This window comes from Phaethon aethereus (genome assembly GCF_964289735.1).
Source record: "Phaethon aethereus genome assembly, chromosome: 2".
Taxonomy (NCBI): Eukaryota; Metazoa; Chordata; class Aves; order Phaethontiformes; family Phaethontidae; genus Phaethon; species Phaethon aethereus.
The window spans coordinates 67,950,468-67,971,528 of record NC_138582.1 but is presented as its reverse complement, the minus strand read 5'-3'; the positions used below and the strand labels follow the sequence as shown (position 1 = coordinate 67,971,528).

At 40.5% G+C, this 21,061-nt stretch overlaps 1 protein-coding gene across 2 annotated transcripts in view; it reads right to left on the bottom strand.

The window, feature by feature from the left end:
* Positions 1–21,061, bottom strand: part of CARMIL1 (capping protein regulator and myosin 1 linker 1) — a gene marked incomplete at its 5' end in the record, with an annotated part of 195,347 nt that overhangs the window by 101,506 nt on the left and 72,780 nt on the right. For both annotated transcript variants that reach the window (XM_082015322.1, XM_082015323.1), the window contains 7 exons: positions 61–136; positions 5,266–5,339; positions 5,462–5,532; positions 5,878–5,975; positions 8,186–8,307; positions 10,589–10,648; positions 15,010–15,060. In XM_082015322.1, the coding sequence (XP_081871448.1) occupies positions 61–136; positions 5,266–5,339; positions 5,462–5,532; positions 5,878–5,975; positions 8,186–8,307; positions 10,589–10,648; positions 15,010–15,060 (552 nt within the window). The remainder of the gene's footprint in view (positions 1–60; positions 137–5,265; positions 5,340–5,461; positions 5,533–5,877; positions 5,976–8,185; positions 8,308–10,588; positions 10,649–15,009; positions 15,061–21,061) is intronic.

The window sequence follows — 21,061 nt, the reverse complement described above, 5'->3', positions numbered from 1 at the left end:
CGCTCTAAAATACAGCACAGCCTGGTAGGAGCAGGTATACTGTTTCAATTTATTACTTACTAATTTCAGATCCTTGGAGGACAGCTTTGTAAACCACTGATTATACTCGAGAGCAGCAACTATAGGTATTAAGTCTCTAGAAAAAGAAAAACACTTTTACACACATTTCATAAAACTGTCAGCTTTGGTCATTCCAAACAATCTCTTAAGTGTTCTTCCACATCTAACTCCCCATGCTTTTGCAATGCTAATTGCCTACCACCCCCATTACAGAAAGCTCTGCATTCTAAAAAACGAGCATCACCAGCAGCTGTGTGTCTTTCTCGTATTTCAATACAAATTTTTCACTGGCCAAATGACATCCATTCTAGCATGAATTTTTAAACCAGGAATTTGTCTGGGCTGCCATTCCTACTTTTAGCATTACTTTTTCTTCAGCCTGTGACATATTTAAGCTTCATAATCACCTCTAATTATAATTGAGCATGACGCTAAAAAGCTTTTTGGCAGTCTGATAATTTAATATCATTCCATGACTGAATGCTTCTGGAGAACACCTCCTTGTCTCATCTCTATAGTTAAATTCCCTGAGGAAGCAAGAGACCTGCAAAAGGATAATGCGACTTTCAGCACAAACCCTCCTTCATTGTAAAAGGGATTTCACAAATGAAATTCTAAATTATTCCCATTTTCTTCATTCCAAGCCTCTTAATGTGATCTGTTCTCCCTCTGTTAAGTTTCTCCAGTAACAGACGTTGATAAATGTCATGTCTGTACACTACCCCCACCCAGCAGAATCATCCATCAAGCACTAGCATAGTGTTTAGCAGCACAGCACTTGGATCATTTTGACACAACGTATTAAATACATATATACGCCTACACTTGGACTTTACTTAGAAACTCCTTGTCTTTATAGAAGAGCTGTAACATATATGAACTTAGCCGACCAGCAAAATAGTGTCATTTGAGCCTCAGTTTTTGCAGGGAGAAATTTAGAAATATTGGGTTTTATAAGCTAGTCCCACCTGCTGCCCCTCAGCTTTTCATTCAGGACATATGTAGGTACAAATCCGCACTAAACAAGCAGCAACTTTCTCACATCTTCCTTTTCCTTCTTCCTCTCCTTCACTTTTCCTCCACGAACATTTAGACACTTCAGGGTGGTTGTTAAACGTGTAGGAAAGCCAGGAGACAAGGCAAAATCATATGGACAAGCCTTCAGCAGGCTATACTGGGAACAGCAGTTGCTAGATTTGGAAGCACAAGCCCATCACTAAGGTAACAGTAAGAAGCTCCAGCGTTTTGCAGCAAGAGACTGTAGCCCACGAACTGTGAAGCTCATGCAAATAGACTGCTTTCACACTCCTGCAGAAGAACTAGTGTGTGGTGCCCTTCAAGGATTAAGCCTGTTTTCCATCTTGTTCACAGCACACATCAAGTCTCTTGGTGAATTCATTTCCACTGGCACAGTGGAGTCTTATCAGCTTCATGAAGTGTACAGAATTATTTCCATCTACCACGTTGTTTTTGTTTCCACACACACTATCTCCATGTGAAGCATTGACTAGTGAAATGTTAGTGCAGGGGGAACCAACACAGAGGTATTTTCCCCTTAGGCAAGGTAGGCAGGAACCTCGCTATGGACTAACAAGTGTCCACACAGAGCTTTGTTCCTCCTTTCCCTTCCCCTGGAGCGATGAGCAAGAAGGTAGTGAATTAGCAGCTTTGATGTCCCTCTCGCCAGTACCTTTCGCCTTGGAAGTGAAATGAACATAACAGTCATTTTTCAGGTGTATCTTCGGTGTATCTGCCCAGTGGTAGCCAGTCAGCCACAGCTGATGGTGAATGTGGCAGGGCAAACGTTGGACAGGCTGACAGTACCACCGTCACACCGGTGGAGCAGAGCTGTTCATGCTGTGGACCACCATGCCCAAAAGAGGCAGGAGCCACCACCAGCAGATGTATTTCAGCTGTCAGCAGCAGCACCAGTTCCTCCACAGGAACAGAGGGACAACAGTTGGGGATCACTGGCTGCAAGCACTTACACTAACAGGGAGCTGGTAAGCCAGTTTGGAGGGCTGGCAAGAGCTCAGTACCTTCTGGGCAGGAGAGTGGCTGCAGGCAGAACTTGCCTGAGGGCATCCCCTTCTCCCCAGGCCTCGGAGGGAGATGGCTGAAGGACAGGGGGTGCTCAGAGTTAGTGGGAAAACCATTACAATTTCAAGAAGTAAAAGCAACATTGCTGCATCAGGACAGGAGTATTTTAAAACAAATCGACCCAGCTGATTTGAAAATTGTAATCTTTAAATACTTTTGTCTGCCTCAGTATTCAAGGCCTGTTTGCTCAAACCCTAGACAAGCACAGGTATCGGCACGCTTCACTAGCACCAACTGCTAACCCACACACCCCACCGCCCTTCCTCCCCACCTGTCTGAACAGTGGAACCTCTGCCCATTCTGCAGTAGCCTTACTGTCTAGAAACTTTGCTTTATCAGATTCTACAATCTGATTTTGAGGAAAAACTATATAGTTTAGTCTTTTCTCATTTTGTTCAAATGTTTTAAGGTGCTTCTGACCAATGAGGACCCTTTAGGAATTTACCTCTACTCCTTCTCTTGGTTTGAGCTTGCCTAACCTCACTGCACTTGCTACTTGAGTTTTCCTTTTCAAAATTATATACTGCTTTATTCACTTTATTCTATTAAATTTCAGATATGGTACTAACAATAATCTAAATTCTTTTGTAATATGCTATGAAAGAACATTATCGACCATTTCCAAAAGCAGGGCCTTCTCATAACTTTCCCTCATTGAGTTACATTGAGTTGCTTATATTTATTAGTTTGTGTACTAAACTACCATCCAGAATAAAGTAAGATTTACAAAATGAAAGTCTGTGCCATCATAAAATGAAAACAGGTTGTGTTCTTCTGGAATGCAGAAAATCTCTCCAAGCTTTAACAACATTCAAGCTTCGCTAATGCCTTCACATTTTTTCAACATCTCTGTCCCCCAGTGTATTTAAGATGGCAAAAAATCTGAACACTGCAAAGAAAAAAAAAAATCCAACCAATCACACTCTTCTGACAATTTTTTAATGTCCAAATATGCTAAAACATATGCTACACGGATTAAAATTATGCTTCTAAGTTAAATAAACCCTGTTCACTTTGAGTCTTCTTTTTTTTTGTTGTTAAACAATTATATGGTTTGCAGCACAACATAACTTCAGATAAAATCTCAGAAGTCATGTTCCCATGTGGCAAGCCATGCTATGCACTCTAAGTGTCCCACACTCTGGGTACTTAAATTCATCTATAATTGATGTCATCTTATGTTGACCTCTAACAGAAACGCTTTACTAGGAAAAACACAAATTGTTTATTTTTGCAATGCATAGTCCCTGTATCTAAAGAACTGGTGTACTCATTGTACCTCGCTTCAGAGCTACTCCAAAACATGTTGTACATATAGTTTCAGCAATCCCCAAAATTACGTGGACAAGATATACAACAGTCTCTCAAAATCCAAAGCATGATGGCGTATTGTTAATTTACAGCATTCTCACTGTGTTAAGAATATCACAAAACAATAGCATACATTCTTGAATTAACTGGGATCTTGAATCCTAATTTGTATTTTTAATTAATAATATAAGGTTTTGGCTTCCTAAAAAATTCAGTTTTCTTGAAATTTTGATCCAAAACCTTTTTCTCAGTTCAGTCCTCAACACACAGAAACTCCCAGCACAAGGTGGATTCCACAGCATGTACATAGCTCAAAAATTGTTTTGAATCTTTGGACTACACAATCATGAGACATTTAATAAAAACTTTTATTAACAACACAAATGTATTTCCTCAGTGATGTCAATTTTGTAAGGTATACTTCACTGAAAAGCTCCTGTAAAGCAACAAACCCGTTACTCTTTTTTCCAAAAGACAACTCATTTGAACCAGCTGAGATATTCTAAATACTTAAAACATTTCCTCTACCTACCCTTTGCTAGTAAGTAATATTTTTCACTCCCAATAAATTGTTCAAATATTTGTTTCTATTGAACCTGGGTATTTGTAAGTCACTTTCCCAAGAACGGCCCATGGTCTTCTCACCACTTCCACCCTGCAATATGTTTAAAGCATTCTTACGTTCTTGTCCCACATTTGCTTGTGCTGAATAGTATTCCTTTCCTCATCTGCTCTCAGCAAAGCTTAATCAACCAAACAGTCTTTGGCTACATCCATCACCCACTAGTCGCAGCCCTATAGTCTTGTTCAAGTTACTTCTGAATTAGTCAACACAGGCACAGCTTAGTAACTTTGCCATGGGATTCAGTGCAGCCTGTGAAAACCCATCACAGAAGCTAAGTATCTGAGTGAGGGTTTTTGTGAGTTTACACACTAGATAGCTTAAAGCTACGAAGAATGCTGTGGCAAAATACTCTTATTTACCTAACTCCAAGTCCAGACTTCCTGTTGTATTTTAATATTGTACTCTGACAGATTCTTATTTCTTCCACTGGGCTTTCCCAAGAAACAAATGCTTTCTCTATCTTATTTACAGTTTCTTAAATTTGTCATACTCCTTGTATAAGAATGGATTTTAGTTAAGACTTCCTCCCATTTCCTCCTACTTAAATATCTTCAGATTCAACTTTCTCAGAATCCAATTTTCTCAGCCAGCTAAATTCAGTAAACAAAATACAACACTTAGCTAAGTTTTAGCATCTCATAGTAAAATTACACTCAATTAGCTCCTTTCTGGAAGTACACATTTTTGATAGCATCTATTTGCAAGTGGAGAAACTACTGGCTGGGATTCAGCTGAACAACTTAAACCTTCTATTGACTTGCTGACAAAAATGATTTCCTTTACTGTGCATACCATGAGAAAAAGAGTCTGTATAAGTAAAAATAATTTCCTTTTTTGCTTTGCCCACCAGATGTAGTTGCATGTATTCTCTGCTGAATTTCAGCTCTTACATTCGCCACCACAGGAAAAGTATCTGTCTGCTAACTTTTTGGAGTGCTTCCAATAGCAAAATATATTTATCTTCTCAGGCTCCTCAATGAAATGTGCTCTCCTGGGGTTTTCATGCAAAAACAGCAGCTTTGTGCTGAAAACTTGAAATGCTACAGATGGTCATTTCAGAGGTCTACACATTCAAGTAATCCCACTTTAGCAAGGGCAGGCAAACCCTATTGCAAGGGGGAACAAGAAAAGTTTGCAAAATATTAGCATGATTACTGCTTATTGTTTACCTGTGGTCAAGGTGGCTGAAGTCTTGCAAATTCAACTCTCTGGTATCTTGTGTCAGATAAATTGTATCAACATCCTGTTAAAAATACATGACATCTTTACCGAACTGTCACTTTTTTCCAAGTACTATGATTTACTTGCTCTTTCATAATTTGTACAGTTAGCTGAAAAGAGCTCCAGAACAAGACATGTACTTACCCACTGTACTTCTTCTCTATAGGGAAACCCAAGCCAATCACAAACACAGGCATACATCTGTGAAAAACCTCCTAAAAACCCAAGAGAGTATTTAACATAATAGTGAAACAAGCAAACAAACACCTAAAAGAATACTTTAATACTTATACTTAAAGATCCAGTCTTTCAAAACGCACTCTCTTTTTCTCTCAGAAGACCATCCATTGTGCTGCTGAAAGAAACTGAGAGTACCCTATCTTTGCCCGGCAGGTTGCAAGAAAGACTAAAATAGTGCCTTCACCTACCAATCAGAAGTCTGCTCCATACTAATTACACCTTAAAACTAATTACACCTTTACAAGCTTCTGACAGAAATAGAATTAAACTTCCTAACACTGCAATTCTTTTCCTATTTGAGTCTTTAAATTCATTCTCACCACAAGGTCCAAGTTCTGCCACTGTCTGACTGTCCCACAAGGCCTGGAGATTAGCCAGTCTTTCTGAAGGCTCCATAGTTACTTTTTTCAGAATCCTCCTAGATGCAAAAGGGAAAAAAAAAAAAAAAATTCATGACTTTGAAAGTATTTTTGCATTCATAAATCTTCTTTATCTCAAGTACAATTTTAAATGAGTGTATAGGAAGAATTACCATCTTTAATACAACTCACTTCTCTGCCTAAAAGTCACACACATTGTGATGCCACACAGCAGGAATAACGTTTATTTCACAGAATCACTAAGGTTGGAAAGGACCTTCAAGATCATCAAGTCCAACCATTAATCCAGCGCCACCATGTCCCCTAAACCATGTCCTGAAGCACCACATCCACACGTTTTTTGAATACTTCCAGAGATGGCGACTCCACAACCTCCCTGGGCAGCCTGTTCCAATGCCTGACCACCCTCTCAGTGAAGAAATTTTTCCTAATATCCAATCTAAACCTCCCCTGGCACAACTTGAGGCCATTTCCTCTCATCCTATCACTAGTTACTTGGGAGACGAGACCAACATCCGCCTCACCACAACCCCCTTTCAGGTAGTTGTAGAGAGCGATAAGGTCTCCCCTCAGCCTCCTCTTCTCCAGACTGAACAACCCCAGTTCCCTCAGCAGCTCCTCAGAAGACTTGTGCTCCAAGCACAAGTCTTCTGAGGAAGTCTTCTTCCCCTCACCAGCTTTGCTGCCCTTCTCTGGACACGCTCCAGCACCTCAGCATCCTTCTTGTAGTGAGGGGCCCAAAACTGAACACAGGATTCAAGCTGCGGCCTCACTAGTGCAGAGTCCAGGGGCACGATCACTTCCCTGCTCCTGCTGGCCACACTATTCCTGATACAGGTCAGGATGCTGTTGGCCTCCTTGGCCACCTGGGCACACTGCCGGCTCATATTCAGCCGTCTGTCAACCAGCACCCCCAGGTCCCTTTCCATCAGGCAGCTCTCCAGCCACTCCTCCCCAAGCCTGTAGTGTTGCATGGGGTTGCATTTGTCCCTTCCTTCTTTCTAATGATTAACCCTGTGACTACTGGAGCAACTGAGGTCTTTCCTATGATGGGATCACAAAAGCTAAGGAGACTTGTGGCCGTCAACTAACACAAGGATGCCCAAAATGGGGGAAAGACTTGGTATTACTGGTTACCCTGGAACTGCTGCCGTTTATACAGTGCTTTTAGGCAGTAAAAAGACTCTATGGCACAGAGTCACAGAACATGCTGAGTAGCTACACGTGGCCTCTACCCTGCACTCTAGGCACCCAGCACCAATCTTTGTTAATTTGGTAGTGTTCTTCCTCCCCTAAACAAAAACACAATCCCTTCCTACCTTTTAAGAAATGAAACTATCTGTTTTTCTGAATGACAGGATTTCCTCATAAACTACAGAATTCCATAAAACAGAGGGAAAGAATTAATAAAAGATATTAATGGGAGAAACCTCTTTCCCCCTTTTTGCTTGTTCTGGTCTTACATGATCTGCATAACTTCAATGCCTTCATTTTGGAAAGTAATGCCATCTGAGAGGAGAGCAACAAATTTTATTTCTGTTCTGGGAATCAAGCTCCCCATACAGCTACACCAAAAGCTCCAGCAATGTTCTCAAGAAAGTCCAGAGAAAGCATGTATAGGACTCAAGGCCTTCACAGATGCCCAAACACGCACAGCCTTGCACCTCTCTTCACTTTACTCTTTTTGCCTGCATTTCTCACATTGTTGCTGAGGTCTTATGGCAAACCTGCTCACAAATGTGTGTGTGCTTTTTGAAGAAAGAGCTTGATCTCCATTACGGCAGTTAATAATACTGCCACAGAGATAAACAGAACTTTTCCCACCTCTCCAATCTCAGATTTTACTTCTACAGAAAAAAACAAACCAAAACAAAAAACCCTACTGAATAGCATAGCTTTTTATGGGGAAAGGAGTAAATTACAACAAAAAGCCAGAATCTAAGCTACACCTGATGTTGGAGAGGAAGTAAGGTAAAATGAAAACTTACGACTCCAAATAACTGCCTTGCCCCTTCAAAACAAAGGCTCTTTTTACCCTATAGAGCATGCATAGCCTCCCTATGCTCGACACTGCCTCCTGGTTCTGTTATATACCCACATAAAAGCTTAGTGATTGCCTCAACGGTGTTTCTCATAACCTCAGTTCATTTCTGAGGTCAGGGTGGGAAGACCCATGGACAAGAAGTGGTGGCTTGTCACCCTTTCCACAAAATCTGTTGCCACTAGAGATGCCCTAAAAGACACTTACACTGGCGAGAGTCCAGGGAATATCTTCCTGAGGCAGGTCCCAATGTGCGCCAGCACCTCGTTCACGTCCTCCGAGGATGCCATCTTCATGGAGATGCTGCATTTCTCAGTTTCCATAATCAACTGCAATAAGAGGGCATGAGGGGAGGAACTGGGTATCATATCATTCACGTCCATTTAAAAAGGAGATAATTTTGAATGCCAGCTGGATGCTTTGCATGCTGGTAGGAATCTGTTATTCTTTAAGACATGATACAACAATATTCCAGGTAAAGTTTCTGAAAGTTATTCTTGAATGTACAAGACCCCTGTACTCAAAACTTTGCTTTTCCTAACAGTGCCCTGCTTCCCACGGGAATGAAAGTTTCAAAGAATCTTGACCTCAGCTGACATTCTGAAAACCAAGAACTTTTCATAGCATTGTCCTCTTTTGAAACATGTCCCAGAACACCAGGAGAAGTGAGCACAGCCTGACAGGAAACTATTGAAGGAGCAGGGCCTGCTTCCTCCAGCAAAAAGTAAAAGTCTTTAATGGTTCTGATCCTCTTGAAAAGCTCTAATGCTTTGATCTATGCCATTTAAGAAAACATTACAGTAATATACTGTCTCGGCTCAGATGAAGCAGTAACTCAGCTAAGATAACCGTCCTGCTGTATGGGGGATACATGCTGCAGCAAGGGGGAAAATTAAAGCCTTTTGCAACCCATCTCTGTTATATGTTAAGTGTTCAGAATTAAATCAGATTACTGTATAACTGACACATCAGGTCTGCTGCTGCTTTCAGCTGCATCACAGGAAGCAATGTAATGTTTCTGTGTTCTCCAGTGAGAATATTTAGCACAGCCAAAGTCATAAACTCTTAGATGAGGAGCTGTACATACACAGTAAGAAACTAACATTAGGAATAAGTGAGACGTGTAGATAGACAGTACGAGAGGGAACACTCTGTAGTATGCTACAGATGATTGTTTTTTATTGAAACTCATTCCCAGGGCTCTTTTGGTTCCCAGTTCACATCTAAGGTCATCACTAGGATAACCGTCAAAGACGCTGTATTATCCCAAAAGCACACCAAGAATCTTCACACCTTTTCCCACCAATTCAACTCCTTTCTGAACCTGTTGCTGTCACTCCCTGAATATGAATGAGTGGGCAAGTTACTACTGTTTTTCACCATCACCAATATTAACACGACACTCCCCTATATTACTCTGTCCATTTGTTCACTTATCTTACAGTGGGAAATTCTTCATGGCTTTCTGTGAGATGCCTAGCACAAGACTACTTCCTTCAGCTATCACAGATATAACACACTATTCACAGATATAACACACTATTTGCAGGAAAACTGCCACACCACCATTTGCCCTGCAAACAGTGATCTAGGATTCTGCCTGCCTTCAGCTATAAGCCTTACACATTTAAAACACAAATGAATGTAGACATTCAAAACCCCCAAAAAAAATATTTTAGGAAAATGGTATTCTAAGTGAGACTGCTGAAAATCCCTTGTAAATGCTGCTATAACAGTGATTGTCTATGCCTCCCCAGGAATAATAAGCATTAGCTACCATGGCATTTTAGTACCTTAAATAAATAAAACCACAAAAACACACACAGAATTTACTAAATGTCTCCCCATTAAAATAATAAACATCTGGACCTCACTCCCCCTCCCCCCCACTTTAAGGAAAGCTTCAAAAGCCAGGTTAAAAACATGACATGTTAAACAATGCAAGCTTTTCAGAGTTCAAATACTGTGTCAGAGACTCCTATTTTTAAAAAGCTCTTTAAAAGCCAAACACACATGAAACACATGAAGACTGTGATACAATTGAACTGTCAAATGTTGTCAACATGTTCATCTTATGAATGAAAAACGTATTAAAGGCATTTTTCTTTTCAGCACCTTCTCTTTGACATTCACTTTTTTTGGCACATAACTTGCCGTCAAATATATTTTGTGTTGTGTACACTAATGGCACCAAGAATAGTTGGAAGCAAACCATTTCTGCCTGCAGTGTAAGCAGTAGCTTTTGGCTTTACCATAAAGGTATACACCACAGGAGCCATTCAAGCTTGTGTGGTGATGATTAAGCTGCTGGTTTAAGCCACCATTGTTTTATCATCTCTGAGAAAAATATTCACTTACGAGACAAATAAAAACTTCTACCATATCGAAGTAGGGGAAAAAAATCATTTATCATCACCCTACCTGCACAATACGTTCCTAAAATTAACAATAATGGTAAGAATTTAGAGAGTCAAGACTTTAAAGCATGATGAATGTAAGAATGCAAACATACAGTGTGCTCACCAGATGGGGACACCTGCATGTTAAAGCATTACCTCCTTGACTGGAACAGATGCATAAACAAGTCTCTTTTATCTAGAATACACTCACCTGACCTGGTTTACTGGAAGTTACTCCTTGGATTTCCAAGTAGCTGAAAGTTAGTTCTAACTGTAGTTAAAAAAGAAAATGCCACATTAGTGTAAACGTCATCTTATTTTAATGAGCACTTACACTTTTCAATGAGGTTAAGAAAACCTTGAGCAAGGCTACTGTTATTTTACATCCATTTCTGTAATTGACACTAAGTATTTGTTAATATCTTATCCAAGTGCATTTCACACTGAAAGAACACTTACATTGGCTTGTTACAGGTTCAAATACTTATTAGAGGGTATAGGAATACCACATTGGACCTTTTACTGCAAGCTATAATTACATAAGCTTATAATAAAATTTATGACAAAATTTTACTATAAAAAGCATCACTTATGTTGTAAACCCTGTAAACTACTTATGTGTACTCTTGTGACTGAATATTAAATACTTACAGCATCACCTATTGCTCTTTCATTAGTTACATTGATCACAGATGTGAAAAATTTTACTGCACAGAAGCTGAAAGGACATGCACACACAATTTTTTATACATACTTTTATATTTTAGACATAATTTTTAATGTCTAAAAATATGAGAGGAAATAACACACTAGCTTCGCCCGAGTGGGTTATCTGGACAACAGTCAATATAGGCAGGGCAGAAGGATAAACATACTGAATCCAAAAGGAAGCTTAGAAGAAGGCAGGAAAGTCCTCTTCTCAAAGGACAAATCTAGGGCTACAGGGAATGCGCCAAGATCTGAATTCACAACTACGTAGACAATCATCTTGACAGATGAGATATGCAGAAAGAAACAAATCTCTTGGACTGAATCATAACTATGGGGCAAGACATTAGGATGGTCATTTCCTTTTATCATTAAAACCATTGTAACTGAGCAGTTTGTTTGAACTGCACAGAGTTTCCTGGGTTTTATCTTATCCTAGCTTCACAATCAGGGTGCTCCCACGCTAACTGGCAAACACTGCATTATTCTATTTCTGTATTTGTGGCAATCTTTTTAAACGACATCCCTGAACAACTCCTGGGATGCTCAGAACGCAGATGCAGCTCTCAAGACTTGTCTCCGCAAAGGCTGCAACAGCACAGAAGTCAGGAGCATACCAGTTTCCACCCATAAGAATCAAGTAAAAGTTTTCCAGAAAGCAGCAAGATAGTAGGGAGAGCTCCTAGATACCAAGGTCTCACTGACAAATCCATAAGTAGTTATGAACAGTGTTAGTGCAGAATGAAGCTGCCCAAAAAAGTCCAGTTAAAATAGTTGTGATTTAGAATACACTGAAATTTAAGGCATTTAATGAAATAGAGAACCTTTTTTAAGCACTTAGCTACGTTATCCACTCACAGCTGCAGAGACTGGAGATGTTATTACTGTCTATTTGTTCTTGTTTTCTGCATCCTTTTCCCCTCAGTTGCCCTCATGATTTGACAGCATCACATGACAGACGCACCCCTCAGACATTTCTGTCCAACTTCTATCAAAGACCTGACCAAACTTTACTCTGAAATTTTTAAGGAGTGTTCATGTGCTTTGTTTCACTTGTTCTACTGCAAGGGCAACATCCTAGAGCAAACAGGCAGTTTCAGACCACAGGGGTGGCTTATGAAGCGAGTGTGCTCAGGGAACCAAGGCAGGAGAGGCAGAACCAGTGCAAGCATCTTCCCAGCATCCGCACCAGTACCTTGCATTTTTCCAAGGGTTAGACATTCACTTCCCTTCAGACCTCTTCAGTGTCTTATTTCTAAGCTAAGACTGACAGTCTTTCGTGATGAGAGGACATGGCCCCATGCAGTTCACTCAAGCCAGAAAGAAAAAAAGAAAATCCATAGCAGGTCTTGTTGTTGGCCACTGGAGTAAGCCACACTACACATGTAGAAGTGAAAGGCTCCTTTTCTCCAGTGCTAGTCAAATTAAACACACGAGACTATCTAGCATTTGTTTACCCAAATCATAATGAAATTTTAGGGAAAAGTTTCTGACTGAAATCCTTCCTATTTTGCAAATTATTTACCCACCAGATTGAAGGTTCTGCTTTTGCTAACATAGTTGGTATGTGCAAACATATATATGTATGTACACACAATCAAAAATACCTTTCTACTCCTGAAAAAAGTTTACACAGATCCAAATTTACACTTACTGAAGAATTCAATCTGCAAAAGTCTTCGACTAGAATTAACAAATACCAGGAAATGTGGCAACATCTCTATAGTTCACATTTGGTTCATTTTTCTACTTAAAAACAGGGATTTACAGCCCTTTGCAGCAAAAATACAGAATACATTCTAAACATCACCTACCTAAAATTATGATACAATTTTTACAGTGTTTTAAAAAGCATAATCGCATGTATTACCTAAAATTGTATTTTTTAAAAATCCTCTTAAAAGGCTATGAGGGACCCTGTATTTACCAAGACAGCTAATTCGACAGTTTCCAATTTTTTCAATCAAAACTTACTGAAAGTTGGCACTAGAAATATGCCCACAATCCTGAATTACACTCCTACAAATACTTCATATGCTTATCTGTAGGCTTGATGGCACATCTAACATTTACTCATGTTGCAACTATGTTTTATATAGACAGTAGCAAGAATTAGCAGGCTTTAAGTACGGCACATCTTTCCTAGTAATTCATCTAGATTAGTGGAAGTGAACTGATTGGACCTGCGTGTAAAGTTATGAGGTGGCCATTGTAATATCCTTGCTCTAAGAATATTTGTGTGAGTTGATATGATAGTTAATCAACCTTTATTCTTTTTCACTTTGATCCTTGTTTGGTAGATACATCTCAACAGCATTGATTAAGGAAAAGTGAAGCTTGGAATCAGATGTAATAATAACAGTTGCTCGGAACTGGCCATCTCTCAGCCTAGTCCATTTTGTGAGAGTTCCCTAGAGGAATAAAGTGTCTTTGCTGCATGTTGTTAGCTGTCTTGCTAGCAGTTACTGCATGCCTGGAAGTTCTCAGGCTCAGAAAGCTTCTGAGCAGCTGTTGAAAATAGTACAGACTTTAGAAAATTCAGTAAGTTTCACTAATCCTGCTAGAAAAGAAATGCATCCTAATAATTGTTCAGATATACAAAGTTTAATTTTGACATAAACCATGAGCAGACACAGTTTATTCTGATCATCCTTCTTCCATTTGTTATCTCTAAAGTAAGTTTTGTTAGTATAGCATACGTATTCTATATTTTCATGAAAACAGAAACAAGTTTTTGTATTAAATAAATCCATTTAACAAAAGGAGTTTTGAGAAGTGTCTGTAATGCTAAACTAGAAGTATAGTTATTGCTTAGTACATCAAGCCCTAGCCTTCAAGAGCTTCTTGATGAATTACAATGACTTTGCTATTATTTAACAAGATCACCATCACCACCTGCCCATCATGCTGCCATTGCACTGATGTCTGAGCTATTCATCAACTGGCTCTATGTTTCCATGCAACCAGTCATGAAACCCTGTCTTAAAAACAGGTTGCAAACTACAGCGATCCAAAACCCAACAGACAATCAAAGATATCTGTGCTGCAGGGACAGGGTGATCAACTGGAGGAAATAAATTTCAACAGAAATTCAAACTAGTCATCCTACCTGTCAGTCAGCATCTTCAAATTATAGGTAAGGGACAGTCACATTTACCAGTGACCATAACTGAAAACCTGGTATCAATCATTCCATTTATTGATCCTGTTTGGTTTTGGTTTTTTCTATAAAGCATATATACACACACACACTCTTACACACCCACACACATATATGTGTGTAAAACACAGCCAAATAGAACATATGCCGAATTCCCATTCACTGATTCCAAGCCGTACAAGAGATGTTCTTCCACATCAGTCATTTTCATTCATGCGGAAATTATCTTTCTCTGCTACAAAAATCATCACAAATTGTCACAGGAATAGAAAAAAATAATTCACTGCCATTGGCAAGGCAGGTTGGCAAGATGCTTTTCAAAATGAGCCACAGAAATCAACAGGAAACAGCAGAATTTAATAAACCTCAATCAAGTCTCCAAATCAAATATATTCCTATTTGACATTATAAACACTAGAGGCAATAATTCCAGCAGCTTGTTTGGACATAAACTGTCCCACTACAAAGGTCATCAGGGTCATCTCAGTTCTTCAAGTTGGTGTTTCCAATATAATTCTTCACCCACCTGCCTTTCTGGAAGTTAGAATTCCTCTGAAACAGTATATATAAACTGATAAATCCATTCAAGACAGACACCAACGGAGGCACCAGTAACTCAACACCATGCAACATACCATTCCTCAATTACTATTATTTTAACAGATACACAAGTATAAAATATGCTAAGCTTTGCAACTTAGTTTATGCAGCTTACATTTGTACCTAAAACACCCAGAATATTTATAGAAACACAGTGGCTTTACCTTGGTGGGAATCCGAGATGTTAAAAGAAATGCCCGACATGATGCCAACACCTATAGGAAAAAAAAAAGAACAGAATCTGTAAGAAATATTTAATTTATCAGGAATATTATTAAAAGGTTCTTTTCCAGGAAAATCCTGAAACCAGAGGGCAAAAGCCTTTAGTAAGTGACTGTCGATTCCCATTGCTGTCATACACTGAAGGAAGCAAAACTGGGCTCAGATCCAGTAGAGCATAGTGAAAAGACTGCTGCAATCTGAGCTAGTTAGTACAGCATTGAACTGAAGAAATTTATTCAATCAAACTCTCAAGAACATCTAATAGTCTTAGTGACATTTTAAAAAGAAGCAAGGATAATAAGTCCTACCAGGAACATACGATGTACTTAAATATAACACAAATATGCAAGATAAACATGCTGTTATTAGTAATATAAGAGACCACAAGCAAACGTTTCCTTTTGGACACACTTGGTGTATTTCTAGAATAACAATGCAAAGATTCCTCATTGACACCACCTGCATTTCTTCTCCAGCAAGGTCAATGGAAAAACGCGATTAGATTAGCGAGACCAGCGACTCTGGGGAGAAAACAGAGCAAAACAAGTATTTCGGAAGTTACTGTCAATCAAAATATAATGACATATAAAAGTACCTCTCCAATCTCCAGCAGCACATCCCACTCGCTGATTTTACGCTTTGCAAAAGGGATGACTCATTCTGCAAAACTAGAGTACTGCTTTTTGATTTACCTGCCTATGGAATTAGCTACTTGCTGGCTCCATCTTTTTCCAGACAAAAAACTGAAACAAGCTTAATTTGAATGTCTGAAGGAAAATCCCACAGCACGTGCAGAGCTTTTCACACAGCTGGAACCTCCTGAACCCAGTTCTACTCGATAAGTGTCCATCTCCAGGTAAGCAGGTTGACACAAAACATGTTCCTCGCTCAGAGAGGGAGAACCAGCCTGAGAAGGCAACCCAGCACCCAGCTCTGAACGCTGCTCAAAGGCTTCGGAGATTGGATTTCAGCTTCGGTATCTCAGCTGAACCACGTCTTGCTAAAACCTAAGAGCGCGAATGCTGTACTCGTGTTGGATATTAGCAGAGTGTTTCAGGGTTGATGTCATTAGACCTAGTGCGCTGGTTATCACTGATGTAGAGCCAAAGCGTTATGGAATAGTAACCATTGCCTCCTGTAAGGCCCGTTATGCTGGCTGGCACGCCACCGCCGCCGCTCAGCTGGTGCGTCCAGGCCCCGTCAGACCGACCTGCCTCGTCCCCTTGCACTCACGCCCTGGGGAGAAATACGTCTCTCCCGCTCTCCTGTGCCTATCGCAAGTTTGCTTTCTGCAATCCAGCATGCAGAAACTGGGGAAGGGACAACCTGAGGGGTTTTACCACTGCACAACCAGAGTTACCCCAGCCCGACAGCAGCTTGCTCTCTCAGAGTAGTAAAACCTTCTTCCTCTCCCTCACCCACCTCCTCAGGGCAGCCCCCCAGAGTAGGTGCCCATCGCTCTCCAGGGAGCCCCTGGGGAGGGTCACACCCTCAGTCACACCCTGTGTGCTCACAAGAAAAGCTTCGCTATCAGTAGGAGAGTTTCCCTTACCCACCATCGCACCCACAAACCAGCTGCCCAGCTCTGAGGAGGGGTAGGTGATCAGGGACCCTCCCTGTACCTGCACCACCAGGAAAATGCCTACAGAGCAGCTGCATTTTCTGCTTCTCCCAATTTGCTTCTGGTCACCACATCTCAGGTACAGAAGTGAGATAGCCAGGGAAGGGACAGCTTTTGAAGAGCTCCTTTCCGTATTTGCCTTCTAGGTACCAGCCTATAACTTCAGAGAGATCAGTGTTCGTGCATTTGCCACCGCAGTGGGACAGCTGGTTACAAGAAAATCATGCCACAGTCCTGTTACAAAACATTTGCCTGCGTTTATGGGTTCAAACTACTTTACGAGCACTGACAGGGTCCCTTTAACGTGATTACAGTACACACAAGCCGTCTAAATAACGAAAGTTAAATGCAAACCAGGTAACCAGAAGGCTCTAACACAATTATGTTGAAGAAGGATGTTCCAACAGCACGAGTCAGTGTATCTTCGTGTGGTAGGTGTACCAAGGCTCCCAAAGTGATCTTGCTAAAACCAACAACGCTGAAGTACCCACTTACCTTAAGAAGATGCATTTACACACAAAGGAGAGGACTGCTGTTAAGACAATACTCCCCACTCAGCCAGTAATGACTCTTGAGCAATAAGATGGTACAAAAAAGCCTGAGCCCTCTAACCCAGTAACACTGAGGTTTCTACAGTTTTCGTAGTTGAGACTGTAACAAACAAGTAAGAGTCTGACTTTTACATAAAGTTGAAGACAAGGTCAACTATTACTGCAAAATTCATGCCCCATCTTGACAACAGCAGGACTAGTGTTTTTGTTTTGTTTTGTTTTTTTAATTAACAATGGCAGAATTGGCCAAGAGGAGGCTTGGTATTTATCACAATTTTAGTGGCTAGCATCCATGAGTATCCATTGTGACCTTTGACAGGATCAGCTTTAGTTTACTGCTTTCCGATTATTTTTTTTAATCTTTTCAAAATTTTATGTGACATCTGCATTTTAGCATCACCATTTCTGTTCACATTTAGCCACACAGTAGCCTCTACCCCAAAGCAACTTGAGACTTGTTGGATAAACTGCAAAACAGGAACAGTTTTCTGTGACCTCCCCCTCCTCGATAAGGCTGCAGTGCATAAACAAATAATGGCTATTAAGATATCAGCTCACCCACGTCTCTGTCAATAGGGTTCTGCATGGTTGTTAGTACTTGCAAGGGCAAGAGAACAGATATTGCAGACTACTTAAAACAATGTATCACCTTATTCCTTCCCTTGCAAAATACGTTGCTGGCGCCAAATGCAGAGGCACCGGAGGTGTTTTCACGCTGACAGTTCAAGTCCCCCTTTAAGCACGGAGCTATTTGTGTGAAGGAAGTCCCTGGGCATTCCTCTGACATGAATAACGAGTATGTACTTAATTGCACAATTGTCTAGGGCTTTCAGAAGTATCCAGGAGTGCCGAATTTTATGAATAGGCGGATTCTAGATTTCCTGGAGTTTTTAATTTCTTCATACAAAGAAACTAAAAAGCAAAAGTAGCCACCAGTTATTCTCTAGCAGTTCTCAAGCATCTTACAGAGAAGATTATGCCACCGTTATACTTATTTTGCACCCGGGGAACCTTGAGTACAAGAGAAGGATGTGGTCAATGTCAATGTGGTCAACGGTCGAAGTCTCTTTGAAAAGCAGAGACTTGGAGGAGCAGACCCCGTATTCCAGGGACAGCTCTGAACAAAGTGCTCCCTCGCTCACAACCCATCAGGAATGCCAGCTGAGCCCAGTGTATAACCTACCTTATCTTCTGATACGAAAATGATCACCTGTTCAGCTCCATTCCTCCACAACAATCTGGTTTGGTCACAAGTAGTATTCAATCATTAATAAACTTAAATGATCCCATCAAAAGATAAACACATACAGGGTAAAGAAAGAGGCTCAGGAGTGGATTCATGCTTTAACACACCTGTAAGCCAAAAGGTTTGCAAGTGACTGATGTGAAGGCAGCAAGCACATCCAGTTAAATTTTATGCAGGCTACATAACCTGGCTGCTGCTCCATGGAAGGGACAATAAAAGAGAATTATATTTAGTTTACAGTAGCTTCAGTCTATCTTCCTACTCTGCCTTGTTTCAAGCACAAAATAGGATTATCATTTGAATGTTAAATGACTCCTACTCACACACTCGAGTTGATGATTTCTTAAGGTTTTTATCAGTCCAAATTCCGTAACACTCCCTACACTGCTCACAAGGTACATTAAAGAAGTTAAAATTTGGAAATTAATTTGGAAACATTCACCAAAAACATATCCCGCAAATTATTTCTCCAGCGACTCATGGCCTGTAAGGTCATCTTCTATTTACCAGAATAAATAATTTGTTTCACTAAGTAAAATTAACTTGAACACAGATCCTCAGCAAGTATATCAACAAAACATAAGCATACAGATGCATTTCATGATTTATTGCCATATCCTAGCCTTATTACCCATTTTAGCACTGTAAGTTAAATTAACAGGCTTGCTCTGGGTTAACCCAGCCACCCTACCTGGCAATCAGCCTTGGCAAGATCATTAGAGCAACACAGCTCTGTGCTAATTGCATCTATTTAGCCAGACCACAGCAACTCAAGCCTATATTTACCTATATTTAAAGGGGTCTCAAATTCAAAAGCAAATGAAAGAAATTAAAAAAAACCCCACTACTACCCTTTTTTAAAATGCCCAGAAATAAAGAGTTTTGTGGAAAACACAGTCAGTGTACACAGCTTCCTGATTGAATATAAAACTAAGTGAAACCACCTCAGCATTTCATGGGCCCCGGGAAGCTGTGTGATGCTTGCTCCACTAACTAGCACAGATGTTTTGAAACTTCCCTCTGCTGAAGTCTTAAAAAAAAATTGATGGATTAGCCAAATGTTTTTCTCTTGCTGGAAACCCATTGACACAGATATACTAAAAAAAAAGCTTAGTACTTTTCTGATCAACTATTGCTATTTTACTTCTTAAAAGACACTCTGATCCCTTCCTTCCACCATAGTTTCTTTTCCCCCCAGCATCTGCTATTTTATCAGCCTCAAAACCGCTTCAGTCTCTTCCATTTTGATTTACTTGAGGAAAGAAGCATTTGTGACAGGTTTTCTTTTTTAGGTATCCATCATTTTGAGAATTCCATAAAGTCCAGAAGACAGTCGCTTTTCTTTATATACCATCCCTATTTTTGTGATTATTCATTACTATTATCCCAAATATCGTCATTATTTTTTAAGTTTCCACATTTGTTAGTTCCTTTATGCTTTCTATCATAAGCTTTCCATTACTACTACTGATTCAATAGCTAATGTACACATAAGAACGTGATGTAAAGCAGCAGCACTAATACAGTTTTTGGTTTGTTAAAATAAGGATGAATCAATACATGTTAGAGAATCCAGTCTCTCAGTCCCTGTAGGATCGACCGTTCATTTCCTGGGTTGGATGCCTGGTGTTGTAAGTGCTCCATCCTGAAGCAACTTGAGTTCGATTAGATAAAAGGCCCCTTTCAGCACCATGTTAGAGATATTAGAGCTGGTTTCGAGCGAGGCGGTCTCTGTTGAAAGTACTGAGCCTCCTCACACAAAGAGGCTAGCTGACATCCTGGAGGTCTTTTTGGAGGGCTAATTAGCTCAGGCACAACACGAACATGTATGCTGCTTCTGAAATGGTGGTATCACTTGGCCTATGGTGGGTTTCTCTGCAGAGCAACTGTCACCAGCAACGCAGTCCTGTTCCGCCCTGACTTCAGGGCTCACAGCACCATCACCTTCACCCGCAGCCCTCTCAGTTATCCGAGGCTGAATTTGACTCTGATTGTTTGGTCTCAGCTATTTTTAAAGTGATAAATGATAAAACCATTGACAAACCTTATTCACTCCTGGTCCAAATGCCTACTTACTTATCCACCAACACTAAAGCAGTCTTTTGTAACTGGGGAAGATCCTTCAGGAAAGGATTAGTGCAGTTCAGTTCTTGGCATTCACACATAAAAAACAGAATTTCTCCCTCCCTGAGTTGACCTTAGCCAAGTTGAACATGTTCCCGTGCTTGCGTAAGTTGCTAGTGCCTGTGCAGCCAGCCAAAGACCTACACAAAACACATCCCACAGCAGACCCTCAGCAGTAAGGGAAGCTGTTATTTGCATCAGTACGATTCTCTCCTGCCCAAAATGGGGACAAGCTCTACAGCACAAGGAACAACCTCAGCCACCCCAATGAAGGACTGCTCTGCTGCATGTGTCTGATCGTTCCTGAAGTCAGCCACAGCTTTGTCAACAAGGTCCCCTCACTGGAGCCACGGACGGAGAGCCTGCCTGCCTCTGCCCTGCCATGGGCATGCTGCGTGAAACGCACGTTTTCACTGGGCTGTCATACTGCATTAAAAAGTCACGCCTCAGCT